The following is a 20,753-nucleotide window of genomic DNA, read 5'->3' on the forward strand; positions in this document are numbered from 1 at the left end:
TGTCGGATGCGATGTTCTGTGACTCCAGTCATAGCGACAAACCACCGGGTCCACGAGTCATCGGCTTAGGCGCGATTTAGAAACTAATACTAGAAAATTTGGAACATTCCAAGCCCACAGCTTTGCCACAAGTTTTTTAGTTGCAATGCTACTTTACTAATTTATTCCAAGTTATCCCAAAATTAGGACCTATCAAGATGTAAAGGCTACGACTATAGTTGTGTTTTGTTTTTTCCAGAAACTGGCCTAAATGTTTAGTTCAACATCAATTAGAGACTTAAAGAAAACTAATTTCTTTCATTGTTGCAAAATTTGAAAGCAGATTTGGAACTGGAGACGGATGCTTATTTTGCCATCAATAAAAAAGGCCGTACGAAAACTGAAAAACAAGAGCATAGAAGGCAGAACCAAAAACGAAAACAAAACAAAATGTGTATTCCCCTCCCCCTCACACCCCGCATGCCCGTAATCGTGAATAAATTAGCCCTGAAATACGTGCAACATGAAACATCACCGTGAACACAATTAGACACACTTTTGGACAACAGAATTATATACAACGTGTAGCAGCAACGTTATGACATTCGTCAAATCGGAAAGAATGTTATCGTTCATGCTTACTTCCTATAGCCCCCGCGCAAGGTTGACATCACGTTTAATCAGGACATTCCTGTTTCACCTATTTCACTAAAAGGTCATTGCAAAGGGCACCACACAAATAGCAGGCAATTTAGTGCCAGCTTCACTGGCACGTCAAAGCGTAAGATTTATATGGAGAACATTCGGCATGGGCGAAAAATATAAAGGCTACACGAGCGCGTTGCTTTATTGCCCAAAATGTCGTATATTATCTTTTCTGCTCTTGTAAATCAAACAAATCGTTTTTCAGAAGGAGCTAGCACCTGAGGGCAATATTCTAAATCTCATTTTCGTGCTTAAACCAGGATTTGTTTTGCTGCAGAAAGGCGTCCTCATCGGGTGCCTAATCTAGTACGTAGACCTGCGGAGCTAAGGCATAAAAATATTCCAAACTTTTCTATCCCAGTTCTGCAATCAGACCTCCGCGATTGGCCGAAAAATTTTGGGGGCCACCCCCACTTCACCTGTCAGTCACGCGACGCCACGCAAACCGCGGTAGCTCCCCATCTGATATAACGTGTACACTGATTACTCATGATGTGACTGAACAAAAGAAAATGTTATTTCTGATTCGACGCCTTTTCGCCATTAGCCCTCGGCTATTGTTCAAAACTTTTCAGGCTCCCCAACTTCACCTGCCTGTCACGCGACGTCACGAAACCGCGAAAGCTCACCGCGTCAAAGTGACGTGTACGCGTTAAAGACACATTAATATGCCAAACAAAATACAATTTTTCTCTGAATAGCCGCAGGCGGCCCCGTTCCGAAAGGAGTAAAGGATGGCTCCCGCCGATCGCTCAGGCACTGGCTACTCGCACCTGCAGGAGAGCATGGGTTTATTTGCGTACAATAAAACTTTTTGCATGGCCATGTAGCGTTTTCGAGCACTTTCGGCTCGTTTACGACCTTGCTCAGCCAACTTTTCTTTGCTGAGGATCCTATTTAGTGACATTCTCAACCTTCCATTGCATGCCGCCGCGATTTTCTACCAGCCATGGCAAGCTAAGTAAGGCAAAGCGGACCAATCACACCATCGGCACCATCGAATCCCTCTCCACTTGAGCGTGCTCCTCGCCTCTTATCGGCCAATTAGATATGACAAGCCACTCAGTGTAGGCAATGTTATTCGTTTTTAAAGCAAACAAAAGTGACCTCCTTTAAACGGGAAGAGCGTTTGATTGGTCTGTTTACACAACCCTGCGAGTCACCGCCAGATGCTTGCGTCGGCGGTTACGAACATTTGAGGTCAGGAGATTCGAATAAAAACATATTCGAATAGATTTACGTTAAAGGGCTCCTGCTCTTTGACACATTAATGCGGAATTTTCCTATTCTGCGGTGAAGAAACTTTGTGTATGTAGTAATCAGAAGTGATTTAAAAGCTGTGATTACCATCACTATCCTTCTAATAGCAACGGAAAACTTTACCGTCCTTCAATGCATGAATAGGTAGTGTGACCTATCTCCGTTTCTGGTAGAGAAATTTCTGAAGTATGCGAACACTTTTGGGGCACAAAAGAAAACAGGATTTTATTCAATTGCTTGTCTCCTATTACGCAAGACGGTTGTGGCGGCAAATCCTTCGAGTCATCCATCAGTCGCTTTCCATGCCACCCGACTTTCACTGTATATTAAGAGCCGTACGTTTCAATATATGCAGCTGTCGCGACATGCCACTGAAAGGAAAAGTTTCTGTAGAAACATCGTCATGCGCGAAGTGCCTGGCATTGCACATCCGTAGACCTGGAACACTAAGTACACGACGCTCCCAGCGAAAAGCACCGAGACCACTACGACGAGCATGTAAAAGTCCGCAGCTTTCCACAGGTCCAGGACCACACTAGCAAAGTTCACAGCGAAGCTGACAAAGATGAAGAAGTACGGCACTTTCACTGGTCTCGGCGCATCCCTCATCGTGTAACGAAGCCTGAGCAGGGCGAGCATTGTGAGCAGGTTGAAGACGACACCCAACAGCATTACGCTGTTCACTACGGACTCGAGGGAGCCAACGACGGTGAAGGCGGCGGACAGTGCGCCTCGAACTACCAGTGAGACCACGGGCACGGACGACTTTGCTGAAACGAGGCGCAGGGCCGACGGCAGGTGGCCTCTCCTGGCGGCTGCGAAGCCAAGCCTGCTTTGGCTGAAGAATCCTGCCGATAGCGTCCCGAACGTGCTCACTGAGGCCAAGAGCGGTACGATGGCGGTTCCGGCCGGACCCCAGCACTTCGCGGCGAAGGTTAGGGCTGTGGTCTCGGAGGATGCGATGGCGGTGGGTTCGAGTACGACGAAGTAAGCGACGTTGGTCGCGATGTACATGAGCATGACCGTGGTGACGCCGAATACTAGTGCTCGAGGAATGACGCGAGACGGATTTCGTATTTCTTCAGCTAAGTTGCAGATGCTTGACCTGCGCATACGAAATAGAAAAGTTAATTGTGATTTTAGAGAGGCTCAATGCGGATCTAACAGAAGTGCGACTACTGTGGATTAGAAGTTTCCTATATTTTTCCCAGAAATGCACAATCGCTCATTTTTGTACGTAGTTTTTCTTTCCCTGTGCTGTGGTGGGCCTACGTTACTTTTTGTTGAATAACTGTTGTCGCATTGTTGTCATATTGAATCGATAAACAATGTAAAATTATATGCATCAGGCACTCTTATGAAACATGCAAATTTTTCTTTAGGCTTTTGTGTACTAGTTATTGCTTTATTACTCAGTGATCACCGTTGCGCTTGCGCTATGACGTTCCTGAAGTTATGAAAGCATAGATATAGCTTAACATTTGGAAGTATTTATATGCATAGATAGGGATAGTGATTCAGATATTTGCTTTAAACTTGCACGCCATTATAAAACCCTTTCAGACCAGTCATGTGCGCTGGTTTGCAATCTGGTAATTTATCGCTAGCGAAACATTAAGCTGAACTAGAAAAAAACATTTTCTGCGACCAGTGTTAGATGGTTGCGTGAAAATAGACTAAGCATGTCCCAAGTGGACGGAGTTTTCAATCATAATATGAAATCAAGAAGAAAGAACTCTGCATAATGGACAGTTGCTATATATATATATATATATATATATATATATATATATATATATATATATATATATATATATATATATATATATATATGTTGTCTTTTAATCTGACGATTGCCAGTTACTAATTGTGCTTGTGCGTGTCATTGTTATAAATTTATCAGTTTATTTTATAGCAACTATAATAAATCTCATTTTCATTTTTAACCCTGGCATCGCCCAATTTATGGCCTATGCCTCAGTGTGGGCTGAGCCCTTTCGCTACGGTGCAATCAATCAACAAAAATCATCCAATCAACAAAACCCATTCGAGTGACACGTAGCAGTAGAACACATATACTAAAGCTGATGTTCCATTCCATGAGTGCGTCTTATACACAAATGCACCTCATCATACAAATGACATATGACACTCGCCAAATACAATTACACGCAAGGCCCTCAGTGATGCATATACAGATGGTCATTGGTTCTTCCTTATCTTCCCTCAGAAACGCGTAAATGTGGCAAACATTTTTATGTTTTCTCTACAGCCGAAGAACAGCAGCTGTATTTCGACAGATGCTAATTTTGCCGCAATACAAGTGAGACAGTTGCTTATATGCGTTAGTTTTGTAGGCAAATTCTTAGGGCTATCGCAAGACACAATTGCGTCAGTTGAAGGCGTTATGAAATCTGTGGTGGTTTCGTTTGGGGTCATTGAAGACGCAGTCTTGTTTAGTGACTTCACATTTGTTTGAGGTACAGATCTGGGTACATATCTGTTCTCTTGGCCACAAACAGCCATTTCCCATCTGCAAAACGTCGTAGCTAGAGACAAAAATTATTAAAATATAGGTATAATGAGTCGCGGAGCAGATGGAATAATGGCATAGCCGTATTAGCACCACTCAAGTCAAAATTAACCCCTTTGCATCATAGACAGCGCTACATCTCGTATCGGACCGCATTAGCTCTTGGGGGAAAAAACCGTGTAAAGCACAGTCTACGTGAAAGAAGGAAACATCGACCCACTTGCGCCTGAAGAAGTGAGTAGAAGCACTCGGCACGAATAGAATAAATAGAGGGTCCGGAACAAAAATGTGAGGACTCATAATTGAAAGAAAAATAATCCAAGTAATGGTGCCAAAAAACGTTTACTCGCCAAGAGTAAAACAGAAAGGTTCTTTATTTTTATTTATTTTTATTTTTAATTTTATTCTTGGCGAGTACGCGTTTTTGGGCACCATTATGTTTCCTCCCCAGACGATTCTTCGTCGAACTCTTGACAATCCAAATAATCCAGGAGTATTATATTAGAGGTTGGATTGCGCAACATTTTGACGAGACACTGAAGAAAACCACACACCACAGAGCCCTCTGTGGTGTGTGTTTCCCTTCTTTGAGTCTCGTCAGAATGTTGCGGAATCCAACCTCTAGTATGCTATACCAACACGCCCAGTCTTCAGCCTTGGCAAGAAATATCATGGAATTATGCCACGTCGCGTTATATTTAATCTACAAATTTAAGAAGTTCGAATTACATATATGTGCATGCCGGCATTCTGTTATATTGCGTTATCATTGGATTACGTACCTTTTTTAATTTAAGCATTTTGCAAACACTAGAACATCCTAACGTAATTTTTTTTTGTGCATCTCAAACCGAAATCGTGAGGGCGTTTTAGACGACTGCGAGATCAATTGAAACAACTTCAAGAAATGTTCACATCAAACAACCTGTTTCAAAAGCCTATTTCTTTGCGGCAGCCATTTTGACATAGCATAACAGAGACTAAGCATTGTAAAACTTGTTGATTTCATTTGAAATGTAGAATATTATGGTTTAATAAGCAAAAAATGTGTCATGATTACAACATGATTTCACATCATAAGTTCCCTACAGTTCTACGTACACTGTTTTCATCATGTAGAAGAGCTCCCAACAATATCAGTCTAGAGCTCGCTGCAAGGTGATGCATGCCATCCATGCTCTTTGTTATTCAAAAAATAGGCTCATTCAGATCTACTTCTAATCAAAAAAGCAACAGACCCTCCGTCCATAGTCATGTAGGCCGCGAAGTAGGCTTCAGTAAGGCCGCTGGCGGAGACATCATCATTAAAGAAGGGCGCTTTCAGGTGATTGATTCCTTTGAAAAGAAATTCTGCGTGTAAATTTCAAGCAGTACCCTTCATACCTTCACATCGGCTGCTATCCACAAAAAACAACAATGTGTTAAAGCTATTTGCTGGAAAGCAGTGCCTTGGGAGAATGACTCGGCTCCTCCATAAACGTGTATCTGAAATAACGCCTCGGCTCTTAATGACCGCGCAAAGCCATTGCCACTGCAGCTGTCATTAAATGTAGCCTGTGGTTTTTACAGATTCCTTCTCCTAGAGGTTTTAGCCTTATGAAATCTAAATCAAATCATTAAAGCTATAACCTTCAAGGTGAATAAGCAGGGTATGGGAAATTCCGTTATAATGAGCGCTCCAAAAATATTGCGAATATTTGGGCTTGCTTAACGTGCCTGTACAAGTAAGTATTGACATTTTTCCAACCCGCCACCATTGAATTGTTGCCGCTGCCGCCATAATCAAAGCCTCATCCCCCGTTTTCAGCAACACAACGCCATAGCAACAGGACGACCATGACGAATCATGGCGTTTATCAGCATCATGCAAACTTCAAGAATTTTCCTGTACTATCAAGCTTTAAGAAGAGGAGGTTTTGTAACTCTAATGCTTCCATTAATCAACAAAAAAAAGCTTCTCTTCAGTGAGAGGTTTAATCGAAGTGTTAGCAATACTTTCCTTCTGGCGTTTTCAATGGCTTGCATAACACAGTCCTCGGTATCCATCACTAAATATTGAAGTTTAACTACTTGCCAAATATGCTGACATAAGAAGGCAGTAGTTTCAAACAGTTAGAACTCCTGCGAGCACTACCTTTCTTCTCCTCTCATTGCATAGCTGAACATAAATTAGCATTGCTATTTGGGGGAAAATTATTTGTTTACTATCAATGTCGACTACACTCCACTTACCATTTGCGGCGGCCACAATTCCTGTGCCAATAATACAAACCAGCATCACGATTTTGGCTACCACAAGAATGTTCTGCAGCTTCGTCGACACGGTGACTGAGATGGCATTGAGAACGGTTGCCAACGCTGCAATAGAACAGGCATTGACGTTATCGGTTTGCCACATTTTCACACCAAAGATACGAACCAACCAGCATACGTCAAAGGCTATTGTCTACAGATTAGGCATTTTATTTGCTGAAACTCAAATGCGATGTTTCCCGAATCGACATTAAGCTGATGTTAACATGGGTTAGTAGCCAACCTCTGGCTAGCCTACAGGTGAGGCTTATTGCAGCGGTCGCGACATATCAGCTGACCAGTGATGCCCTCTGGGCACGAGCAATGGGTGCAGCTGCAAAACGGAGTTTGGTTCTCAAATCATGTGCTTGTCTCGCATGCTCCGCTCTTTCGTGGCCTGCCAGCGTCACCTCACAGGAACGCCACGCGATGTTGTGTCGGAAGTGGGGTCCGTGTGAAAAACTTCCGTCTCTGAACAGCCGTGAGCGAAAGGATACCCTTTGAAGAAAGCGCCCAATCGACTCAGTGGCTACGCCTCATTCTTGAGCCACAGGACGAGTTGACTTCTTGAGCACCGCAAGTTGATCCTCGCGGAAGTCTCTTTACGAAGATTATGTCGCTGCTTGAGTACTACAGAAAGCTTCACAAGACGTCCAAGAACATACGCTACTTTACTGCATGGGCCCAAACGCTCGTCTGCTCCAGGACACCCTTTCACTCGACGTAGGCTCGTTCGCGGCCTACGACGCTGTTGTCAAACGCTTCACCAAGCACTTCGTGCACTCTAATAATGACAAATTCTGCCGCTTTCTTAAGGGTGTCCAACTACCTGGCAAAAGCGTCCACCCGTTTTGCGCCGGACACTGCAAGTTACCCTCTTATTCAGAGATGCATCTTAAGCTGAAGCTCATGCTTGACGATATCAATGAAGCCTGGTGGGAACGCGCCCAAGACGTTCATTGCGTTTCCTTTCGTGCGTTCACGGCAGACGTCATTTAAATCAAGTCAAGCGTGGGCTTCAATTTAGGATACATTTCTGTATACCGCGGTTAGTAAAGCCATGCAACTAGCCGTCATCAGTGGTGGAACAACGCTTGGTTCGCGACAGGTTCATTGCCGGCTAATGAGATACGCGTTTCTCGGACCAACTGTGCGGCTCCCCGAAGTTCTCTCTCGAAGAAGCTTGGACGCAAGCTCGTCAGTCCGAAAACACCGATAAAGAACGCTCACTCGCGCAAGCTACTTCGCTAGCCGCGGTCAACATTGATGCTGCAAACGCTCGAAAGTTAACTTCGCGACAGCGTCTGGAGGCCACAACAGCTCGCTCAGTGGCCGTGAAGTCGGAACGCTGCAACCCGGAGCTGCTCCTTGTGCCTGCTGGGCTCGCGCGTTTCATGCACACTCAGAGTGCCCAGCGCGGCACTCTGTCTGCAATTTTTGCGGCAAGAAAGGCCAGTTCGCTGAAGTCTGTACTTCCAGAAAGTCAATGCACACCAAACAGTGCCATCGAGCTGCATACTCTAGAGGCACCCGCCAAACCAAATTAGTCGATGTCACAGTCGACAATTACGCAACTGAATTCAAAGTACGCTCAGTAGCTCAGGTTTCTGCAGTCGCAAGTGAATTGCCTGGAGTCGCGGCCGATCTTGTGAATGTCGATGCAGTCTTGACAGGACACGGGAAACCTACCACAGCGGGATACCTATCCCACTGCGTGAATTCGTTTGGCAAGATGGAGAGAAACTTGAAGGCGATAGCGTCATTCGTCATATTGATAAACTAATTCCGTGGTGTGCCGGTTTGTTAGTGGCACCTAGGAAGAATTGAAAGTTTTGTCTGTGTGTTGATCTCACTCGACTAAACCAGGTGGCTCTCAAAGGGCGCCACATTTTGCCTACAGTTGAACGAGTCCTTGGTCTTCTCGGCGATGCAGCAGTTTTTTTCGAACCTGGATGCGACTGCAGGATTTCACCAAATAATGTTGTCGGCGGATTTTCAAGAACTGACACCTTTCACCACACCTTTCGGTCGCTATTGTTTCTGCCGACTGCCCTTCGGTATCCCGTATGCCCTGGAGTATTTTCAAAAACAAATGGCGCAGACTATCGAAGGACAGGACGGTGTTGTTAATACGATAGATGATGTTCTTTTGTCTGGACGTACCAAGCAGGAACATGATGCAAGGCTTGAGCAAGTGTTGACTCGTCTTGCAACTGCAGGCATCACTTTACACAAAGAGAAGTGTTGCTTTGGGGTCTCTGAAATCTCATTTCTAGGCGTCATTGTGTGAGCACAAAGCATCAAGCCAGATCCTGGCAAGATCGAAGCAGTCCATGCATGGCACTTCCCACAGAACATTCAGGTGTCAAATGTCTACTCGGGATGGTGAATAATCTTGCCGGGTTTATACCACATGTTTGGGAAACTACTACATTGATTCGCACCCTTAAATTCAAGAATATTAGTTGGACTTGGCAGCACGAACAGGAAGCAGTATTCATAAATATCAAGGAACTTCTGACGTCCGACTGCTGCTTGGACAAGTATCACTCATCTTATGCCACAGCAGTCTCGGCTGATGCCAACTCTTTTGCACTTGGAGCAGTCCAGCTGCCACCACAACCATGTGGTGAACGCAGGCCAGTAGCCTTTGCCTCAAGGTCACTAACCAACACAGAAGGAAGGTGCAGCCAAAAAGAAAAAGGGGCCTTGGCAACAGCGTGGGCTATCCAGAGGTTTGATGAGTTCATCAGAGGCATCACCTTCACTGTAGAAACTGATCCCGCCCCGCCTTCCTTTTGTGTCATTGTTTGGCAAGATGGACCTTGAGGTGCTTATTCCGGGGGTGTTAGGACTCAGGCTAAAGTCAATGCTCTATCAGTTTCAGATCTTGTACATCCCAGGAAAATTGTTCGCTACGGCTTGAGAGGAGTGCATCCACTAGACACTGTGGAACGTTTTGTTACAGCAGTCATGGTTTCCGCTCCACATGCGTTGCCTATGAACATACAGGTTATCAGGAAGGTCCAGAACTGCGATGGAGAGTGCAGAGCGCTGATTTCGTTCTGCCAGCTGTGCAACAGATGCTTTCACACGTATCAAAGGATGCATCAGGGAAGGATGAACTTTCCGTTTGTGATGGCCTTCTCTACAAGGGCACTCGTCTAATTATGCCTTCGTTACAGAGACCAACAGTATTGATGCTTCTACACTAAGCACACCAAGGCATAGGTCGTACAAAGGCCCTCGCTCATGAATCTGTACGGTGGCTGTGCATAGCGGCTGAGATCACTTCTTCCGTCGCCAGTTGTCAAGAATTGGCCTTTACACGAGTGAATCCAGCCGAACCGCCCCTTCCTACCAACCTCCCTGGCAGTCTCTGGGAACATCTGGGCCTGGACTTGTTTCGCCTCAATGGCCAAACCGTCTTAATGTCACTAGGTAACTATTCCTGGTTCCCAATGGTGTTGACGCTGAAGAGCACAACAGCTCAAGTGGTCATTGATGTGCTCAAAAGCCTGTTTGCGCGCCACGAGATACCGCAAGAACTAAGGTCGGACAATGGTCCTGCCTTCTCACACGAATTCGCCGCATTTGCTCCTTTCTGTGGCTTCGACCACATCACCAGTAACCCCCATTTCTGACAGTTTAGTGCGGAGGCGGAAACGATGATACGCACTGTAAAAGACCTCCTCTATAGAACGAACGATCCTCACATGGCCCTTCTCAGCAATAGGCACACACCCGGGGTGAATGGCTTTATCCTGCATAACTCCTCATGGAAGGCGACTGAGAACTAGAGTCGCAAGGACGGACGGAACTTTGTCCACATTGGCCGGTAAGAGAGTAGATAGCAGTTAGCGATCAGCCTTACAAGAAAAAGACTGGTCAGGACTTCGACCTACGTCATCACGCCAGAGATCTGCCGTCACTGCAAGCGGGCGAAGTGGTCTGGATACGGTCAGGTAAGGTTCGTGCCAAATCTTTGAGCCGTGCTTACCGTCCAAGGTTGTTTGCAGTCGAAATCGAGCATGGAACAGTTCTGCAGCGAAATCGCAGTCAACTAGTTCCCTCCGTGCTAATGTCAGCAGGGACCCCATTGCATCCCCCAACACAAGTGGCAGCAAAACCTGAGCGGCCCCCTTCGAGGGCAGCACCTGCTCCTTCACTTAATGCTGGTGATACTGTTGTGTGCGCCTTTAGCGGCCGTCGTGTCGTTCCACCCGGCCGCTTGAATTTGCGACTTGAGGGGGAAGATTTAGTGGTAGCCACATATCAGCTGACCAGTGGTGCCTTCCGGGCACAAGCAATAGGGACACGTGCCAAATGAATCACTTGTTCGGGTCTGAAAGGATGTGCTTGTCCACTCACACGCTCCGCCCTTTCATGGCCTGCCAGCACAGCCTTACAGGAATACCAAGCGCTACTTATGTCAACCTAAACAGCGCTGATAGCGCCGACAGGGAGTGCCCACTGTACTGTGGCCATGGAGCAGTTTTACTACAATTTGCTTCCATAAAGCTTTTCGCTTACGCGTCTGTCTTCCTCATTGCTCTGTTAGTTTTTCCTCAGATGTTTCCTTCGCAATATTTCTTGTTTTCAAAAGGTACTCCTTCAACCAAATATGAAGACCACAAAGCTCTGCTGCAATTCTTGTCCATGACAAGACTGCACAATTCCTGCTCTTTCTGAGATGTGTCATGGGTAGCGTTCTTCTTCTTCCCTTTATATCCTTCTTTTCTTTTTCCTTTTACTATCTCGCCCCTTTGAGCGGGTGGGTACAGTTTCCCTTTTAGGAGGCAATTGCCAAACCGCCCGTATTGCTCTTTTCGTGGTGTTATACAAGTTTGCTTTCTTAATCACAATAGTATCGCCTCTAGAAAGGGCTACATAGAAAAAAGGTATCCTCGTCTGTAACTTCCGTGATGTCATTTTTTTCTAGAAAAATAAGACCTTCAAACAGCAGAACATGAGTACTTAGCCAAAAGAAGAAATGACGCGGGGGGTACTTGCGCGCGACACGAAATTTGCTATATTATTTTCATGACAGGCTGTGCCGCCCTGTTGCTGTGAAATGTCACGGAGGCCTCATAACAGTGATAATGAAATTCAGGCTAGTTTCTGAGAAAGTAAGAGAGCCCTACAATTTGAGGTAGCCCATTGCGCACCGTTGCACAGAAGCACTATTTCGTACACTATTTTGTTTTTTGCAACTGTTTCTTTCCACAAAATTTTTCTGCGAGGAACATGCACCACATTGTCGTCCATAGTCAAATTACTCACTTGAGAAACTCGCTGCTACCAGCACAGTAACTGCGTACGGTGCCTCGCATGTCGGGTAGGCAAGTCGCAATGCGTAACTGGTGAACGTGAGTGCCTGCAGAGCGGCACCCAGAGCGTCCCCCAGGAGGATCCGAGACCATGAGAACATGAAGACTACGTAATCGCCCGGCCTGCCCAGCGTGTCGCAGGCTGCGCAAATGTACGCGTACTCGCCGCCAGATGTCGGCAGCAATGTTCCCAACTCTGCCATACAAAAGGCATCTGCGAGAGGCATTGAAAAGTACTGTGTTTAAACATTAAGACACAACCTCTCTTGATACTTTTTCGCCCACACCATAATACAGCAATCGAGTGACCATTCAGTCGTTGAAAAAGGACGTGGCTCTGATTCTTGGAAAGTGAACAAGAAAATTCCTTTGCTTCTGTGAGGTATTTTGCTATGTTAGTGTTTTCATCCATTGTAAACGTGGCAGTGTTGATGTATTTGTATGCTAGCGCAGCTCACAGATTATGGCCATCAATCCAGCGCCGATCCACACGAGGAGACTGGCACCAGTTGATCCTGAGTTTCTGAAGACCAAGCTTGGTGACACGAATATGCCACATCCTGTATGCAAAACAGAAATGTCCACTGCTGAGTGGTGGTTGGAGAAAAATCTGAGGGAAAATGGACAGAACTAATCCTAGACACTCATAATTGGCGATCATAGAATAAGCAATGAAATTTCAAGAAATCAGAAATCAGACTTTATAATCATTTTAATGACAAACCTATCGGAAGCTTCAACATTTCTGCGTGCTTAAGCTTCCAAAGCGAATGAACGAGGTTATAGAGTTCATATAACACACTCTATGGGATATTGGAAATGTTTATGACCAAGAAATAGGTCGTAATTGTTGTATTCGAGAAATTTTCGACGGGGTAGAAAACACTGCCGCCCCCCTCAAAAAATGTATGCTGTTATCCAAATTAGGCCTTGTTTACATTCTGTTTTCAAAGAGATGCTCACGTTTCTAAACCAGTTCCCGAGGGTAAAGACTTAACGATGTGAACCGCACCAACGCTTCTCCTAAGATCAAATAAAGATCCCAAAACCAACACATTTTTAAAAGCACCATTGCAGTCTAAAGGTCTTACCAAAAACTTACCAATAACGCTGCCGATTACTACTGAGGTGGCGCTGAACAGCCCCACTTTTCTTTTGAGTGTGGTGCCTACGACAACGGTGTCAACAGAGGAGGCCCCTGATGTGCTCTCATTGAATTCTGATGGACAATGTGTTGTGGGAGTGTACCTGCGGGGCCCTACAAGATAGATGAACGAAGTTCAGTATTTCTCTCACGTATCGCTGGTCGCAAACTCGCGCATAATTGCGCAAATAACTTGAGACATAATACGAATACGCTCATGAACTAAAATAGCACTGGTACCACGTGACACGCTTTTGTATTGTCATGGCAATATCGCTTACAACGTCCTTATTGTTCTATAAATGCCAAAATTGAAGTAACCATACCTTTACAAATATATCCTACTCCACAGTTTTTCATAATGAATTCATCCTTATCCAACAATTTCGAAATACTTTGTCATCACCTAAATATTTCAAACGTCACGAAACATTACCAAAATGCTTTAAAGATGTCGCGGCAGAGAGGTGCCTTTAATGTAACGTTTATTACAAAAATTGTGTAACTTGCTGCAATATTGCCTGCAATAGACATGAATCCTGAGCACTCCCTAGTAGCGTATGATCTTTTCCCTGTAGGTTTCTGTTCTCAAAAGCCAAGCCAGTGACAGATAACGTATCGCCGCGAAGAACGGGCGAGGCATTTATCGTGTCGAAGATACTAGTTTCTGTGTGCCCACAAGTGACAAGCCTTCATCAAAAAAAAAAGATATTACACAGATCTCACCAAGATCTTGGAATCTGAGAAGCGAAGGTTTTTCGGAGGCATTATATAAATACCATGCTACAGGTTATAGCTTTTTGCAAAGCGTTTTGCACTATAGCGATTATATGGCTGGCAATAACGATGGCTAGATGCAGATACGCACACCACATGACTCAATTGATCCTGCATTGTACAGTCTTCAGGATTGGCTCCCAGTGTTATTAAGGCGAAAACCTTTCTAGGCTCATGGTGAAGTTTGTGTCAGTAGATCTTACTGCCGGAGTGTCCGCCGACGCGTCATCAGGCCATATGAAGACAGATTAAAGTCAGATTAAAGAATGAAAAAATGGTCGATAGTGGCAGTTAGGGAATGATAACGTTATAATAGAGATTTGTAGAGGTTAATGATGAATAATAATGACTACTAATGACTTTTAATGACTACTAATAACTCCGAATATGTCTTACAACGGCTTGTAGTGACCACAATTGATTAGAAAGTGACTAGAAATGTCTAGCAATGAGTAGTAATGACTAAAATGACTGCTAATGATTACGAAAAGACAAATATGTCTGACAACGGCTTGTAATGACCACAATTGTTAACAAATGACTAAAAATACTTACTGGTGAGCAGTAATCACTAATGACTGAAATGACTTGTAATGACTAGTAATGACTATGAAATCGCCAATATGTCTAACGACAACTTGTAACGTCTACAATTCATTAGAAATGACTAAAGATGATTAGTAAGGACCAGTAATTACCAATAACGACTGAAATGACTTGTAATGACTACTAATGACTATGATAAGAGCAACATGTCCAAAGATGGCTTCTAATGACCACAATTGCTCACAAATGACTAAAGATGCTTAGTAGTGAGCACTAATGGCTAAAGAAAGAACCAAAAAAGAAAAGAGAAAGAGAAAGAAGGGAATGATAAGAGAAGGAGAGTAGGCTTTCGCCGTTCACCACTTAAGAGAGATCTTAAAAGACCCTGTAATTTTTGCGCTGTATCCACAGCCGGTGCGCCGACTAGAGCTGGTCAGTACTGAATGTGCAGATTACTGAAGATTGGTCTCCTTCATTAAAATAATTATGGTCCTGATGACGTATATTTGTTGCAATAGGTTATTTAGGTACAATTTTCTTAATCGCCTGCGTAATTCCACAGCAAATCAGGTCCAGCAGCCAGTACACCTGTAACGGGAGTAAAGGTGGTAGTGCTGTCCTTCGTATGAGCTATTTTGCAAGAAACCCAGCAGCACCGAGCAGCTACGTTCATGAAAGTCCGGGAGGGCTCGCAAATGCGGCTTCGCTTCCATATTGGCACTACGCCAGGCATTTACCAATAAAATGTCTTTTTTCGTTCCGAGTCCAATGTCCGTTTCGCAATGCAGTTTCAAGTCATACTTGTATTACTTTATCTACCAAATCGGTGCACGAAAGCCACAGCGCGCTTGAATGATACAGACGCGGAGTCCTCTGGCAGCTGTGCTCACAGATGCTATAGCTTGAAGCTTGTGCGCGCATGTGTGCTCAGTTGCAACACTGAGTGCTCTTAGAGCAGCCACATGATGCGAACAAAAAAATGAAACTTACCTCTCTTATTTGAAGTCATAACGAGATCCTGAAATTCCCCTGACCTGAAAAATATAGTGGTAGCTCAAAGCTTCCTTACCATTTCAGATGCAAAGATATCAGTGCCTGTAATTGAAAACAAAGCCATGGCTTCTTAGTAAGTTGGTTTGCTGTCCTCCTCCATAAGGTACTAAAGTGAACAATGCTCGTCTGAGAAGTCATCTTCTTTTTTAAATTCAATAATACCTACCCTCACTCAAACTCAAAGTACATCAGAAAACAGCCATTTGAAATGATAAACTATCACACATCCGACTATAGCACAAAGGTACAAGGAAAAGCCACACTGGCTTTCCCAAAAAAAACATAAGGTTTGCAGTCGAAAAAAATATCCATAAAGGTCCGCGACCTAAACCTAGACTAACACATTTTGGGGCGGTCACTTTATCATCTTAGCTAACCACAAGGCTAGCAGACTGGCAGAGCAAGGCCAAAGTATTCAACAACTCCAATCCCAGAAACACATAATGTGGCAAATCAGGTCAGCGTACGCCCGCAGCCTTACGGTTTTGCACAGTACTGATTTGCAACAATAGCATTCCTAACATATTTGCAACGCTTCCCATCGCTTGACTTGAGATTGCCGCAAATTAACTAAATGCAGCAGCAATTCCTCAAGCGATGTCGAGCATGGCTAAGAGAGCAGAACAGATAGTACTTAGAAGTTCGAAGTTTGAAGTTTATTGAATACTTAGTGCAGATACAAAAATATTGATGTTTAGTACAGAAAAATGTCCCATAGTGTAAACACTGTAGGGGGCCTTTTATAATGTTAAAAAAACACTAATACTACTTGACAGGAAAAAGGCAGAAAGTTCTAAAAATACTAAAATGCAAATACATAATGAAGATGACATAAGGATAAGGGCCGTATAGTGCTACATACCTGCAGCACAGTGGTCATCATTGCACGCCATGAAAAGGCCTTTCGCGAGAGAACATAAATGGCTCACTCGAGCAAGCTTAAAAAGCGATAGCTAATATTTGTTGCACTTGCGCAGCCCGTTGTAGCAGAAACCCTGCTGCGAGCGATCGGTTGACGAGTGCTTCTTTGATAAATGCCCTGTTTGTCAGCGAAAATTACCTTGGTTGTGGCAGCCTCTGTTGAGGTCGCCGACAGTAAAGCCGCGCCGCTCTCCAACAGCTTTCCTTTTCGACACGGCGCACTGCACACAGCTGTGCGCTACGAGCTCGCAAAGGTTTGGCGAACGTTACTGCTTTTCACACGTGTCGCCCTGTGCACATGCACGATCTCTCATCATCATGGTTTATGCTGATATATCCTTTCAAATGAAAAGGACGTCGGTACAATACTTTAGCCTACAACGCTTCATTAGTGCAACACATATGACAACCTCCAGAAGCTGTGAGTGCAGCCTATGTGTTCGCAGTTCGTGTTCTCTTGATACTCATACGAGCTCGTTAAGCGTTATTCATATCACTAAAATAAAGGCACCTTGAAAATTAAATAACAAAGCACGTAAACAGGATGGTCAAGCCATTTTCTTTATAATGTGCGCGTGAGTGTGTGCGAGTCAGGTGAGGAGATAATACTGAAAGCTTACTCAGGATCAACACACAGCCGAAGACCGCTAACTGAGGCTGAGCATCGTGCCATTGAATTGTCGCACGTGGTATTTAACAAAATATGCTTCTTATATATACCAGTGAAATGAGGAAGTCGGCAAAAAGACGTGTGTGTGTGTGTTGCGAGGTTCTGCAGTGGAAATCCGACGCAGTCGCCATGATCCAAAGAAGGTAGCAAAAGTAGCCGACAGAGCAAAGAGCGAGATCACGTCAAAAAACTCTTGAATTGGCGTTAGATATCTCGCGGGAGTTCATGTAAAAAAATAAATTAATGGGTCCGAAAGAAAACTTTCTTCGTTTCGGCCTGGGTGGGAATCCAACCGGGCCCTCCGGCGCCCGACACGAGCACGCTTCTCCGAAGACACGGTGGTTGCACGATTCTAGCAGACTAAAGTTGTGCCTAGGGCGTGCGTCAACGTTACTAGACTAGCTTCAGTTGTAAAACTCTCCGGCCGCGCGCTTACAGCCGCTGTCGCCACTTCTGTGACAGCCGCCAGATGGCCACGCTGTTCCATCGGGCTCCACTGCAGACGCCTCGTCACAGCCTTGAGCTCGAGCGGGCGGGCAGTTTGCGCGTGTTTCACGCTCGCTGGCGTTCTCCCTTGTCCGAATTAGTGATACCACGAGAAGGCGGTATCCACCTACTGCAATAAGATTTATCACGCCAGTTCGTTAATACTGAGAGAAGGGTAAACTGCACGAAAGGAAGAAACGCATACAGCGAAGCGCAGAAGCTGCGTTTCTAGATGCCGTGTGTTTCTTCCTGTCGTCGTAACGTTTCGCGCAGTTTAGGCTCACGAGCCTGAATATCTGGCCAAGGTGCGTGATTGTAGGATGAACTTCATCCCCACCAAAGCTTCTCACGACGCCAAAGAAGCACTACAAAAAGAAAGATGAGGTTGGTCTTTGTACACACTAGCCACAAAAAAAAAAGAAAATCAGGTTTTTCATTCCGTGAAGATGGTAAATCAGCGAAGCTGAAACGCGCGGCCCCTGTGTTTATCACTGGGTTAATCCCGAGGGTTCATTAAAGTATTTCTCAGTTATGAGGTTACACGCACAAGTGGCTGCGACGGAGACGACGTCACTGACGGTATGCCCGCAGTCCGCAGTTGTCGCTTGCGTTCGATGTCTCGAGTTTGCTCGGCGGCGCGGTTAGCAGCCTTCGCCTGCGATTTGCCGCTTGTACATTCTTCGATATAAATTTCTTCAAAATTAAATGTTTCCGTTGCGTAAGACCATGAGTGTCTCATTCTCCCTTAAGCAATGGCTCATACCCCCGTAAACGCGGCCTCCCCATTACAACGATAGAAGTGAAGTGAAATTCTACGCTGGAAAGATGAACGGCCACGCAGCCAGCTGTGGAAGACGAGGACGAACGCGGGAGCAGTGGCGCGAGCGCGTGCCGTTGATTTCGCAGGGAGTTCCCGGTCGGCACAAGGAATAGCTCTGTTTCACGCCGAGCAAAGCGTCGCATTGCTGGGAGCACAGAAAAAGTGGTGCGCCGAACTGTCGACATCGTTCCGATAGCAGCTCTGAAGCCAGGTACGCTGCACGTCGGCATCGTCTGCTGGTATTAAGAAACTCGGCGAAGGCTACAGTTCCACGGATGACATGCTTGCTGAAATTCGCCGTCAACAACGTACCACAGAATACACCAACGCTGTACCGCGTGCTTAGTCCGGCCCGCCCGCGTAACCGGCCAGTGAGGAAGTGAAGCCGGGCGCGACTGCAGCGCCACGAAGGCGCGGGCGGGTGGCGGTTCCGCGCAACGGCTCCGAGTTTTAAAACTGAAGCTAGTCTAGTAACGTTGGGCGTGCGTCACTGGCCACGTGACGGCGTAGCCAATAGGGAATAGGTGGCGCCACGTCATTAATGTATAAAATGAGCACGTTCATAATCTTTCGAGGTCTACAAGCGGTACAATGCTCTCACATTCCCACACGTAAGCAGTACTAAGTGTGTATGCCTAATTTTGTTTCACTGTTTACAATTAATAGACCTTCTCTATGGGTTTCTTACACTTTTCCCTGTGCTCTACATTGTTGAGGATTTCATCTACTATCACTATATGAGGACACCGTCCGAGCACGCTGACAATGTGTTTGCTTTGGTGTTAAAATAGTGAAGTTAGGTTGTTCGGATATGTTCGAGCAAAGTGCATTTGCCGTTAGCGTGTACCCGCGTTACAGGTATGAAGCACATATGCTTACGTTATGCCAGAACGCTCACGAAGACGCTACCTGCCTGCAGAATTTTCCGCACATTTCAGAAGTGTTGTGCAGTCTCCACGCTTACAGCAGCACCTACTTGTTTGTTTCTTTATTATTCATGGTTCGCTTCACTGCTTCTTTCTACGCAAGAGAAAAGGCCAAAAACTTCATGGACGAAAAACTTGGCAAGTGCCAACTGTTGATTGTTCCTAAGAGTACGACAAATGCATAAGACAAGAGCTCACGATGAGAAGTAAGAAATTGTGCCGAAAGCCATCGACAATCATTTTCAGCATATCCTAATAGCCCGAATGAATGAACGAATGAAAAGTCCCGCTCGACGACCTCCCCTTCCGCCTCGCTGGCTCCTCCTCGAAATTCGCCGGCCGGAGAGTAGACGCTTTCTCTCTCGGTGCCTTTGTATTGCAAGTCCGGTCACTGACCTTCCGCCACTGACCAGCGACCACGGACCGCCGCCTAGCATGAAAGTGCGTACAAGAGCCAAAAAAAAAAAGCTGTTCGCTCTAAAAGGCCCGTAAAAAAGAGTCATGGCGATGTATCTGCACTTCCACTTCCACAATTACGTGGATGGATTTGTGCAGTTTGCGTCAATCATTTCAAGAGCTGCTTGGGCAAGCACCCCTTAAAATGTAACTCGCATGGTTACTGGACCATTCTTTAGCAAAGGTTAGGCTCCCAAGATTTCTCGTGCTTTCTACGAACACTAGCGAACCAATATGTGGTTTTTTTTAAATATAGGAGTGTAGCCGCACCACGTGCAGTCTGCTACCAAATTTCCTTGTGACTCGTGCATTCCTGTCGCATGCCTGTTACCTCTTAACCTGAAGTGCATGACCCAGCCATTCTCCCTTGTTATAATTTGCCGCTTTTGAGAGGGTGAAAAATTTACTCGTCAACCCACCCCACTCCCGGTAATGTTGATGTCCAACGAAGCTGTACCCCTACAATTGCTGAGGGGGTATGCAATGCTTTATTCCTTTAGAGTAATGGTGGTAATGGTAAGTTACAGTAACGGTAGTAACGGTAATTTTGACAACATGCCGCCTCTGGTCATATTGCATTTTCCGCTTGCTACCCCTCGTACTCACCCTGCTCCTCGGGAGTCCCAATTACGCGCCGCCTAGCCATAGCGGTGCTGCAAAAACAATGAAAACCAGTTGCTCGGCTGCTTCTTTTAGATGCCAAATGCTAGTGACGTCACTTTCCACGTGCATTCCCATGAACTTCTTCTGATAGGGTTTTGTCATTTTGGTAGCTGTCCTATTCAGTGGCCCGTCTTCATATGCTTAGCAGTTATAAAGACGAAGTCCCTCCATCCAGTCCCCCAGACAGTTCAA

General features: G+C 45.3%; 1 protein-coding gene across 1 annotated transcript; it reads right to left on the reverse strand.

The window, feature by feature from the left end:
• Nucleotides 1-2,199: 2,199 nt before the first annotated feature.
• Nucleotides 2,200-20,551, reverse strand: LOC139050325 (b(0,+)-type amino acid transporter 1-like). Its single transcript, XM_070526558.1, has 8 exons — nucleotides 20,505-20,551; nucleotides 15,557-15,661; nucleotides 13,202-13,357; nucleotides 12,558-12,659; nucleotides 12,053-12,313; nucleotides 6,710-6,835; nucleotides 5,716-5,812; nucleotides 2,200-3,049 (listed from the first exon to the last, which is right to left on the reverse strand). The coding sequence occupies exons 2-8, from the start codon at nucleotides 15,573-15,575 to the stop codon at nucleotides 2,287-2,289; spliced, it is 1,524 nt and encodes a 507-aa protein (XP_070382659.1). The 5' UTR covers nucleotides 15,576-15,661; nucleotides 20,505-20,551; the 3' UTR covers nucleotides 2,200-2,286.
• Nucleotides 20,552-20,753: the final 202 nt, after the last annotated feature.

The sequence above is a fragment of the Dermacentor albipictus genome, chromosome 10, assembly GCF_038994185.2.
Source record: "Dermacentor albipictus isolate Rhodes 1998 colony chromosome 10, USDA_Dalb.pri_finalv2, whole genome shotgun sequence".
NCBI lineage: Eukaryota > Metazoa > Arthropoda > Arachnida > Ixodida > Ixodidae > Dermacentor > Dermacentor albipictus.